This window comes from Bufo bufo, chromosome 3, assembly GCF_905171765.1.
Source record: "Bufo bufo chromosome 3, aBufBuf1.1, whole genome shotgun sequence".
NCBI classification, from domain to species: Eukaryota; Metazoa; Chordata; class Amphibia; order Anura; family Bufonidae; genus Bufo; species Bufo bufo.
The window spans coordinates 75,892,451-75,905,275 of NC_053391.1; the positions used below are offsets into that span (position 1 = coordinate 75,892,451).

At 36.7% G+C, this 12,825-nt stretch overlaps 1 protein-coding gene across 1 annotated transcript in view; it reads left to right on the forward strand.

Moving 5' to 3' along the window:
• The window catches only part of CADM2 (cell adhesion molecule 2), a 425,691-nt gene extending 416,588 nt beyond the window's left edge, over positions 1-9,103 (forward strand). Inside the window, exons 9-10 of the mRNA XM_040422100.1 lie at positions 736-861; positions 7,683-9,103. Of these exons, the coding sequence (XP_040278034.1) occupies positions 736-861; positions 7,683-7,801 (245 nt within the window). The 3' untranslated portion in view covers positions 7,802-9,103. The remainder of the gene's footprint in view (positions 1-735; positions 862-7,682) is intronic.
• The last annotated feature ends 3,722 nt before the right edge of the window (positions 9,104-12,825 follow it).

Sequence of the window (12,825 nt, forward strand, 5' to 3'; positions counted from 1 at the left end):
ATATGTTTAATGTGTTTGATGCATTTTCAATTAAAATTCTGTGCATAAATTTGAAATTAGATCAGATGATGATACCATTATTGTTATATTATGTATGTCATAGTAAAGTAGTGTATGCAACTTCTGAAGCTCAGTGAATGTACTGCAGGAATGGCATAGAAATGATGAGGATGTGTTAGGGATTTCCCACAGAGAAAAAGCTGTATAAGCGATGTATTATTCAGACAGAGCTCTGCCAGTGATATCTGATCTCTAATTCTCAATTCCTTTTATTTTTTCACCAAAATAGCTAGGATCATATTTTCCAATTGAAATACCAGGGCAGCTTTGCAAGGCATGTCAGCGTATTAACCAGCATTGTTCAGTTAGGGGAATATAGCTGTATGTGCTTTAATGTTGGCTGAAAAACAACTCTTCAGTTAATATGACAAAAACATTTGTCAATTTTCCTAGTATATCCTGTTATATTATTTTCTCCATGAATAATGCTCTCTGTGGCCCCAATGAAAAATCTGATAGGGTGCCTTAATGATTGCAGGCTATATCTAGCTCTATCAGAATAGCTATTGGTTCCTTTTGGGCCCCAAGACTGCAACCTCTGTATCCCCTATTGTTATATCCCTGGACAGATCTGTTCTTTATTACTTTTACTGTACATTTTAGGTGTTTTATTTTCATTGTATAATTGTGTGCCATTCTGTTTTATAATGATATGATATTAAATTTTCTATACAGATCCCAACGCATATCCTGGTCAAGCAGCAACTGACCACGCTCTTATAGGAGGGATAGTAGCAGTAGTCGTTTTTGTCACATTATGTTCAATTATATTGCTTGGGCGATACTTGGCAAGACATAAAGGTATGTTCCCTGCAATTATTTTTATATTAATGCTATTGCCATTCCATTTTACTTTTCATGTAAATTATAATTGTAACTTTCTAGCTATTACAAGGTCATTAGATGAGTTGTTCAATGTTAGCCTAGTAATTGCTGAACTACAAGTAATGTTCTCTACCATATGGCAATAAAATAATATATTTTAGCATCCCCAAGTGGAAACATTTTGATACAAGTATTTTACCATTTCTACCTTTAAAGAAAAGTTGGTATTCATATGTTCATTAACCCTATTTAGATTTCAACAAATATATGTAAATAAAAACAATACAATGATCTGACAATATCATAAACCCATATTTTATTCACAATAGAACACATACAAGATGTAAAAAATACATATTTTACTATTTCATGAAAAAATATTTAACTGATTTAGAACTTAATGGCAGCAACACATCTCAAAAAAGGTCCTTCCCTCAAAGAGACGCTGTTTGGATGGGAGAATATGTTGTTCTAAAACCTCTATATACTGTTCAACATTGATAGTGCCTTTCCAGATGTGTAAGCTGCCCATACCATAGGTATTAATGCAACCCAATACTAGGGTTGAGCGAACCCGAACTGTAAAGTTCGGGTACGTACCAAACTTTACGGTGTTCGGCACCCGAACCCGAACCCGAACATTTCAGTAAAAGTTCAGGTTCGGGTTCGGTGTTCGGGTAATATTAATATACCATTGGATCAGAGTTTTCTCCAATCCGATGGTATATTTTAACTTGAAGCGTCCCCATCACCATGGGAACGCCTCTATGTTAGAATATACCATTGGATTTGAGTTAGATCGTGAAAACTCAGATCCGACAATATATTCTAACACAGAGGCGTTCCGATAGTGATGGGGACACTTCAAGTTAGAATATACTGAGAACTGCGAACATAACTGCCCCCTGCTGCCTGGCAGCACCTGATCTCTTACAGGGGGCTGTGATCCGCACAATTAACCCCTCAGTTGCCGCACCTGAGGGGTTAATTGTGCGGATCACAGCCCCCTGTAAGAGATCAGGTGCTGCCAGGCAGCAGGGGGCCAGACCCCCCTCCCTCCTCAGTATTAAAATCATTGGTGGCCAGTACGGCCCCCCCTCCCTATTAAAATCATTGGTGGCTAGTGTGGCCCCCCACCCCCTATTAAAATCATTTGTGGCTAGTGCGGAACCCCCACCCACCCCCTATAAAAATAATTGGTGTCAAGTGTGGCCCCTCCCCCCCATCATTGGTGGCAGCAGAGCAGCAATTCCGATCGGAGTCCCAGTTTAATCGCTGGGGCTCTGATCGGTTACCATGGCAGCCAGGACGCTACTGCAGTCCTGGGTGCCATGGTTACTTAGCACTTTTAGCAGCATTATACTTACGTGCGCTGTCTGTGGCCGGCCGGCGCTCCTCCTACTGGTAAGTGAAAGGTCTGTGCGGCGTATTGCTTATAGCACAGACCTGTCACTTACCAGTAGGAGGAGCGCCGTCCGGCCACAGACAGCGCACGTAAGTATAATGCTGCTAAAAGTGCTAAGTAACCATGGCAGCCAGGACTGCAATAGCGTCCTGGCTGCCATGGTAACCGATCGGAGCCCCAGCAATTAAACTGGTACTCCGATCGGAACTGCCGCTCCGCTGCCACCAATGATGGGGGGGAGGGGGGTTGTTAACCTGTGGCCACTGCCACCAATGATTTTAATTAGGGGTGGGGGGGGAGAGGGGAGGCCGCACTGGACACCAATGATTTTACTAGGGGGGCCGAACTAACCACCAATGATTTTAATAGGACGGGGCCGCACTGGCCACCAATGATTTTAATACTGGGGAGGGAGGAGGGTCTGGCCCCTGCTGCCTGGCAGCAGGGGGCAGTTATGTACACAGTTCTTTGTATATTCTCTTGAAGCGTCCCTATCACCATGGGAACGCCTCTGTGTTAGAATATACTGTCGGATCTGAGTTTTCACGATCGTGAAAACTCAGATCTGAAAAAGCTAATACTATTATTTTCCGTTATAACCATGTTATAACGGAAAATAATAAAGTGAAGTTCGGGTCCCCATTGACTTCAATGGGGTTTGGGTTCGGGTCCAAGTTCGGATCAAGTTCAGGTCCCGTACCCGAACTTTTTTTAAAAGTTCGGCCGAACTCCCCGAACCCGAACATTTAGGTGTTCGCTCAACTCTACCCAATACCATCAGAGATGCAGGCTTTTAAACTATGTGCTGATAATAAGCTGGATGGTCCCTCTCCTCTTTTCTCCAGAACACTGCATCTGTAGTTTCAAAAAAGAATTTCAAAATTTGATTAATCTGACCACATGCACAGTTTTAAAATTTGCCTGAATCCATTTTAGATGAGCTTTGGCCTGGAGAATATGGTAGCATTTCTAGATTATGTTGGCATATGGCTTTTTCTTTGCATGATACAGTTTTAACTTGCATTTGCTGATTGCAATGATTTCTGGGAGTGTTTCTGAGCCCATGCAGTGATTTCCAGTACAGGATATATTTTTTTAAATTATTCTACAGTTTTTAGCCTCAATTTGAAAATTGGTGAACCTCTGCACATCTTTTAATCTGAGAGGCTCTTCCTTTCTAACATACTCTTTTTATAGTCAGTCATGTAACTTTGTAGAAAATTGCTCCTTCAGCTCTTTTTTTATTAGTACTAATTACTTTTCCAGTCTTTTGTTTCCCCTGTTCCAACTTTTTCTGAGATGCGTTGCTGCCATCAAGTTCTAAATATATATTTTTTCATGAAATGGTAAAATATCTAACTTTCAACATGTAAAATATGTTCTTTGTTCTACTGTGAATAAAATATGGGTCTATGAGATTTACTAATTATTTATTGAGTTTATTTCCTTTTTTTACATTTTACACAGCACCCCAACTTTTTGGGATTTGGGGGTTGTGTTATGCTTATTAACAGTAATATGTTTCCATTTACAGAACTAATGGCAGATGAGTGATATGGTCTGTTAAGACCTAGATATGACTAAATCATGAATATATATTTGACACACAGGAATATGCTCACCTGAGTCGGTTGTGCAGCTGGCTCAAAACAGCCACACAGGCATACAAGAAATACAAAGCTTGCTCCTTGGAATTGAAGCCGTCATCCAAGTATTGCTGGTGTTAGAAAATGCCGGTCGGATGAAAGAATAATCCCTTCTTAGTGGTGCTTCCCTCTTCTTGTGAATGACATGAACAAATTTGATGTAGTCATGAATATATCCAATATTCCAATATCGTATTGCATTTCAAGACTGAACCACACTATTCCTCAGATTAAGTGCACATATTGTGTACTGGTTAAGCATTGAAGCCTGTTATTGCTGTATACTAAATAAAAGTAATTTTGGAATATTTATGACTACAAAAGGAAACACCACTAAGAAAAGATTATTTTTTCATTCAAATGATATATTTCATTGTAGCAGAGGACAAGCACCATACATGCAACTTGAAGCTCCTAGGCCTTGAATATGTGACCAATATGTCTGTATTAGCGCCCCAAACATTACTCCTGTCCTTATATTATGAGGTCTTTGGGTCCAATGGTGGTAGAACACATATGGGTTCACAAGATTATTTAAAATCCACAGTCGATCTGCTATTTGAAGGGGTAGCGCCGCTTGTGCAAGCCCTGCTTCTGCTTCAAAATTACCTGTGCACCGTCTACTTTGCAGCAGTGGAACAGTGTAATTACAACTGCTTGTCCAATTCACTTTACACTGCATTGCTTCTACAAGCAAGACATTTTGAAGCATAAGCAGTGCTTGCACGAGTTCCGCTAACTCTTCAAACAGCAGATTGACAAGGGTGTCGGGAGTCAGACCCACGCCAATCTCATATTTATGACCTATTCTGAGGATAGGTCATCAATATCTTTGCACTACACTAACCGTTTATCAATAGACAATTGTGTTACCAGCCAGTCCCTAATTATAGTTCTTATTGAAATCATAGACATTATAATGTAGTATAAATGTCACCTATATCCTGCTTACAGATGCTTGTGGGAACACTAGAAGAGTTTTAGTTCTAATTATTATATTACATTAGGATATAATTCAGTTTCCTAATATAGAGTATAGTTAACAGATCCCCAAAATTGAGCCTATATTTTAAAGGGACACTTCCATCAGAAAGGGATGTTTTTTTTTTTTAACATGATAAAACAACATATTAAAACATTTTGTTTTAACATTTTGGCTGTTTTTATTTTTCATTTTGGCAGCACTATACCATTGAAAATGGCATATAAAGTATTTTTCTTCCCACAAATGATAAAACCTCCTATATAGATAATCAATAGTTAGTTTACTGCTGCTGTGAGGGAAAGATGCTATCTGCAAGGCAATTCTGATTGTAATAGAAGGTGTAGAACTATGATAACACTATAGCATCTGTATTGTTCTCCTGATAGGCCTCGATAAAGATGCATACAGAAGAGCATTGCATTGATTACTATAATATGTGATGCTCTAATTGAGTCGCTACAGGAGGACTTTCTCTGGATGGAATCAATGGCTGTCTGAGAAAGTCAAGCAAGGCTGTTTTCTTTGCTAAAAGTCCAAACAAAAAGGAAGTTATATAGGCTTCAAAAATATTATCTAGAAAACAATCCACCCACCCAATACATAGAGTATTCACATATACTGTAAGTTATTAGTATGTGAGAAAAGACAATTTTGATGGAAGTGTCCTTTTAAAACTTCTAGTAGATGTCCTCAGTGGTTTTCATGTGACATCATATGTCCTTGTGTCCTGTAGCTTCTTCATGGTGAATTATCTGAAATAATTGAGGTAAAATATTTTCAGCGACTGGTTCCTTTTGGACAAAGTAAGTGGTTTACTGACCTGAGAATCATTTAAAAGCATCACTCTGAAATCTCTAGGTCTAGCAATTTACAGCTGTGATTTCAAGAGCAGGTTTAAAATCACCATTAAATTGCTATGTAACTGTAGAGCAAAAGTGTCTAGTAAAAATGTTAGCAAATTTCAGGTGAGGAAAATCTCACTTGCCAAATAATTAGTGTGTCAAATACCTCTGAAGCAGCATAGGCTAGGTGGTTGGTTGATTGTTGTACCTTGCTGGGAAAAATATTGTTCAGTTGTTTGCAAACGTAAAAGAACAAAATGTACTAATATACTCTAATTTTCTAAATTTCACTAATTGCCCAATTTCACCTATGGTCAAGCATTCTCGAAAGTCCAGAGCATTTCCTATAAACTGTGATGTTCAAACAAAGCAGGTAGCCTCCTCCCTGTGTGTTTATCTCCACATCAGCCACAAAGAATAAAAGGATTGGCTTGGCTAATAAACTGAGCTAGACAGCCAGCACCTTCATACACATAAGTGATATACAAGGAGTGGGAGGAAGTTCCTTGTGTTACAGCAAAACAGTTACAGGAGTAGCCCAAAACTTTTGAGTGACAACAGGCCATCTGTGAAGATTAAAAAATCTGAGTATATTAGAATGTTTCTTTATTTGACCTTTGAAAACCATTAAGTATGTATTGGACAATCCCTCTCAAACAATTGGTCACTAATGAACTATAAGGATAGGTTAGTAGAAAATTATGTCACAAACACAATTTGAAACTACAATATAGAAAATAGGCAGGATATACACAAAATAGTGGTGGCTACACGAAGAATATGGCATCTCCCTTTGGTACTAGTTGACAAAAATATTATCTAACCACATTGCTTGCTTGCCCTAATTTTTTCCCCCTGATCATAGTATTGATTCCCAACCATTTCTAACCATGAATGGAGAGGAGATATGAATACTGTACATGTTCTCATTCAAAGAAGCTGAATATATCTCTAGGGGTCCCATAAAAACTATAAGGGCTGACTCAATACGGTGAAGCTCTGTCATTTCTCCACCATAACCCTGTTCCTACTGGTACTGAGCCAGTGTCACACTTAGGGTTACTTGGGCCCACCAGAGGAAAGTATTTCTATTGCCCAACCCCCATATCATTGATAAACTCAAAATGGTTTTGAATCGAAGTAATAGACTATAGTGGCAAGCTTCAAAGGAAGCTCCAAATGGGATTTTTCTCATGGGTCTTTGGGGGCCACTGGATGATCCCCCTTGTACTCTTTTGGGCCAGTCTAACTCTGTACTGAGCCACTTAACAGCAATTAATTGGTACTGAAATATGTTTTCTAAGTATAGTTGTCCAACTATACATTAAATAATCAGTGGGACTGCATGGAAATGGTGCTCCATAGTATGCATTTGAACACATGGTGCCTCGATGTCCATTGAGCTTCATGACTTGACCACATGATGCCTTCAGCTTTATCATATATTAGGCAACTCATCTTAATACAGTGTGGTGTCATCTAATAGAAATAAAAGTTGAGTACCATAATCTAGATATTCCTACTCATAGATTTGCTTAGCTGATATCCAGTATACACATATTAATATATACAAGCTTTACTAACAAACCCTGTATTTATCAGTACACTTTTATTGTGTTGTAGACACCACAGAATGCTATTTTTTTTTTCTTTTGCTCTCATTATTCCTCAGAGACAGTGTACGTAGCTGAGAGCAATATTAAAAAGAAGAGCGTGTCTAGTCCATCCAATACATGCAGACATTCAGCATGCAGATACCACATTAATATAATCTGATGTGGATCAGAACATTGTATATAAATGATATGGTAATGCATTGTAAGCAGCTTTGCCTTGCATCAATCTGTATATGAAACAATAGACAGTCAACGACAAGCAAAATTTCTAACAACCGTTTTTTATAATCTTGATCTCTGTAGGGACATATTTAACAAATGAAGCAAAAGGAGCTGAAGATGCCCCCGATGCAGACACAGCCATTATCAATGCAGAAGGCAGCCAAGTGAATGCAGAAGAGAAGAAGGAATATTTCATTTAAATGCAAACCTGGTTACTACGAGTTTTACTTATCAGGCTGACTGCTGGAAAAAAACTGGCTATCTTTTTTTCTTTTTTTTTTCAAAATTCATTCCCACCATTTTCCGCTCCATTTTATTAACTCCTGCTATCAATAGCCAGCTTATGCCAACAATCAGCTGTTGACAGCATCATACCCTAATTGCATTTCATAATGCAGGACTTTTCTGACTGCAGAAAATATATGAAAAATAATAAAAAAACATGTACATTGTTTTGTTAAAAATCCGATCATACAGTGCTTGAATATACAGCCTTAACAATTTTTTTCTTTATTTTTCTCATTGTTACACAGCAAGCATTAATTTTTTTATGTTTACACAAATAACTTCCAGGCTGCCCTTTTGTATATCCCTCCAGCACACATACGAGTACATAAATACACTAACATGTATTATAGTCCATGTTATTGAACCTATCGGCAGTTCCATGATTACTACATTCCGTACTGACCCACATATAGAGGCCCATTAAAGGACCTTTAGGATATTAAGCAACAGCATCCTGTGTGGCTGGGTGCGGTATTACAAAATAGTCTGCAATAATCTGGGCTGCATGTATAAAGACCTGATTGGAATCAATTGAATAACTTACACTTAAAGATAAATACTATTTTCTACCTTTCATTATGACTGGATGATTTATTTTTAATAGTGATGTACTACAAATGACCTGAACATAGTAACATCAAGTATACAGATAGGCTTTAATAACAGTCAGGGCAAAGTCATGTATGGCATTGAATACAATGGACACGCTCAATGTAGGCTTAAACAATATAAAGTAAATTATACTTATAGGGAATGTTCACCCATGGATACCATTTCATTTTTTTTGCCTAAATAGGCTTAAAATATTGTGCTGATTAACCTCTTAGCAGAGCTCTAAAACTCCAGCATTGACATAAATTTGAAAAGTAATATTCTGTTTCCCTACATCCACCACTAGATGGAGCTTTGGAGTTTACTGCATACTGTTTATACATTGAATTCAAACTTAAAACAGTATATGGCAAGTTCCTGAGCTCCCCTTGTTGGAGACTACAGGCAGCCAGCATGTCATCTATAAATCTATGTCCATGAATGATGATTGTGAGCTATGCCAGAAAATAAAGGAGAGCTCCAAATACAATAAAGATATGCTAAGAAAAAATAAGCACATCATTTTACCTAAAATGACTTGATATTAAAAAGTGGAGATTCATTTAAGCCCATGGCATATTAAATAGTACTTCCATGTGTTTTTGTCTATATTATGTTTTACTTTCTCCCCCATACCCCTATTTTTTTTTTATGAATCAGCGTGTTTATTTAATGTTCTAGGTCTATCCATATTTATTGTTTCTATGTGGATTTTTTTTCTTTAAAAACAGAAATTTTCTGAATTTTTGCGCATTTCTGTATCTTGTAAATAGTACATGTATTAAATCAAGTTGAACATTATTTGATACATATTTAACTTTTTGGATGTAAGCAAGTCACAAGTACCCATTTTTCTAATGCTCTCCCCCCTCTTAGATATGAACCTAAAACCAGTATTCCGTGTAGATAATGTGTTTGAATTTCTGTCTGTATGTCCTAGCACTGTTCAAACTTTTCTAGACCATCTTAATTTTTATCTGTTCTACAATGGAAGCACAAATGTTAAAGGAAAGATACTTTAATCTAACAACCAGTGCAGAGCCTCAGGTTTTCAAGTTCAACCATATTTGACTACACTTCTAATTAAGAATTATTTTACTGCTTAGCTTTCTAGAACTTTTTCTTTCATTGTTTTAAACGTAATTTTTTTTTTTTTACATTTAGCTATTTGTTTCATCTTTTATTAATTTACCAAATACCAAGAACAAAGTTGCATTGCAACAAATACTACACAGTGTATGTATACTGTAAATGAACTTCTTCTTCGAGATTCCTGTCTATGCATTTGTGAGGTATAACCTATGTCACAGTAACTGATACAGAATTTCTGACACGCTTTGAACTGCACAGTGAAAGCTTCAGTCTCAATTTATCCACAAGCCATGATACATTTCCAAACATGTCAGTGAAGTTTTGATGATCAAAAACTCACTCAACTAATCATAGACTCAATATTCCGGACCTGTTGGCTTGATTTTCTTTCCTTTCCTTCAGCCTATAATAAAGATTGTAATATTACATTTCCAGCATTGATTCCCAAAATCAGAGAAGGAGAATCGCTCTAAATTATGCTTTGCCTCAATATACCAGGCATTGTGCATTTGAATAGGGTATTTTAACAAGGTAGCTCCACTAGTGAAGTGTGTGAGGCTGACAGAATTATGTCTACTGTTATTTATAGAATATCAGGAAAAGAAGACACATTGAAACTTCAACTTAGAATAAATATATATATATATACTACAAAGATCATCTCAACTTCAGTAATACTCGTGGAAAACTCAATTTTTTTCTGTAATACTTTGGGGTTGCCTGTAGCGCTTCACCCTATTTTTCCATAATATACCAAGTATGAAAAAAAAAACATGACATGGTTGAGTGTTATCATAATAAAAAAAAACATATAAGGTATTACATTTTAAAGAAGTATGTTTTCATTGGTGTGACTGCATGCTTGTTTAACAATACGCACCATAACATATGTGAAAAATGCAATAATACGTTAAACTATAGTAAATATGATAGTAAGACAACAGGGGTACTGTAGCTGCTAGAATTATGATGAAAACTGTACGGTTTTTGCAAAATAGATCAATCCTATGCTTATGTACTAAGGAGCCATGGGAAAAGGGACGGTCAGGCGGTAGTGGGACACAAGGGCTTGCGAAGATATTATGTCAAACGGTCTAATCCCTGATAGTATATTTTGTGTTCCGCTAGTGCTGTCCAACTAGATTGGTGATGCTCCAGACACACGATAATGAGCCTTCCAGATGCCCTAGTCACAAAATGGAAAGATATTCCTTGTACACTAGGAATCAGATATCATTAGTCCTTCTTTCTGAAAATTTAAATAAAATAAAAACAAGCCAAACATGGGATCAGTGACTATTATGCTGTAAATTAACTCTTTAATTTACATGTAAGGTGTGACACTACCACCCTATAGTTGTGCCCACTATTCTAACATGGGCAAGGAGCAGATTTTGTTTTTTGGAATGTTCTTTGATACAAGTATGACATGTCATACATTACTCTCCCCAAAAAAACTGACGAAAGAACCCTATTTCAAATCAATACTGTAAAATCCAAATATGTATTCTGTGCGAAGCTATGTTTTTCCATATACCCCCCCAATGAACTGTTATTCTTACTAGTATTGTTATTAGCTGTTTCTAATAGATGATACATTAAATATAGTATAGTAACCATGTTATCCACAGTGTTTTTTTTTTATTAGATTTTTATTATTATTTCTTTTTAAAGAGTTCATTGCATCCAGAGTTGCCAGCTATGAGCATATTTACTGACGGCCAATAAATCCTAACATAAAAATACTGTCTAGAGTAAAGGAAGTGAAAAGAAACAATTGCATTGGAATATAGAGGACGATGAATCCCACAGATGTGTAATATTAGGAAATGGTAGTGAATGTCATAGCTTCCATCCTATTAAGGATATAAAAGACAGTTTTGCATTGGAGCCTATAGAAGAGTTTTCCACATACCTCAGCCAATGTCAGCAGATCTGCAGTTTTCACATACATAACAACTCTAGACATATAGAGTATTGTAGCTCTAGTATATAAAATTTTTATAAGATGTACTATATAAAATGGTCAGTAAGATATTTAGAAGAGTTGGCAGCTCCATCTTCTTTGCTTGGAGAGTTCTTCTAAGGGTCTCTCTCTCTCTTTCGCTCTTCATAACACGGTGTCTTAAAGTGATACATTCCTATAACCTCCATAGGCAGACAATGTTGGTAAATGCATAAAGTGTGTTGAGGAGGAACAATTTTTTTTCAGAGTACGATTGTGTTTCCAAATTGATAAAAATAAAAAATATAAAAACTAAAAATGTTCTGTAAACTTTTGAACTGCATGTTTGCGGAATATATGAACCATTAAGCACCATCTGGATTCCAGTGAAATATTTCCATGCATTCATTCTTTTTAGAATTTTAAAATAATTTCCTTTTTGCCTCACATAATATTTCAACTGATTCAGATTTACAGAAATGATAACTTACCGTATATTCACATATCAATTTAGCATCTTGCATTATCAGATATACAGTAATTATATACAAAAGAAAAGATAATATTCTTCATTTACTGTTCCCTAAATGATTTGTGGCATAATAATCTGACTCCACAAAAAAAAGCAAAAATAAATAAATAAATAAATTACTATTGGAACGTTACCGGAATGATGAGTAGATACTCCTGTTGATAGTCTTCCTTTACCCCACTCTTTGAAAGAAAAAATCCCTGCAGATTCTTGCACTGATAGCCCACTGATACCATCCCTGTCATGATTCTGGACATGCCTGTTTTAGTGAAAAATTGCCTTTTTCATGGAATGACTGTTCTGGAACATATTTTCTTCTCTATATTGTGTTGTTCCCATGTTATTCCTCCTGGAAATATATGCTAATTTTTTGCATTTCCATTCCCCTTATCAGTGGATTGTGTATCCAACACACATCATTTAAGCAGTGCTGACAGTGTTAAATTGTGAATGGACACAAACTATCGACAAGGGACTAGTAAAGCCCAATTGTCAATTTTGTTATATATATATTTCTAGCAGGAATAACAGAGGAAAAGAGCACTGTGCCAAGGAAAAAATATGATCCAGAAGGGATATTTTATGAGGTAATATATATACTGAGAAAAACAGGTATGTCAAAAGAGATGATGGGACAACTTTAAGCGCAACTCTGTTTGTAGTCACAGTCCCCGACATCAGATCTCAGGGACCCGAATGGGACACAATATGTTACAAAGCGTGAGCATGTCCTGCAGAACTCCTTCAATGTACAATTGTACAATGATCCTAGCCTG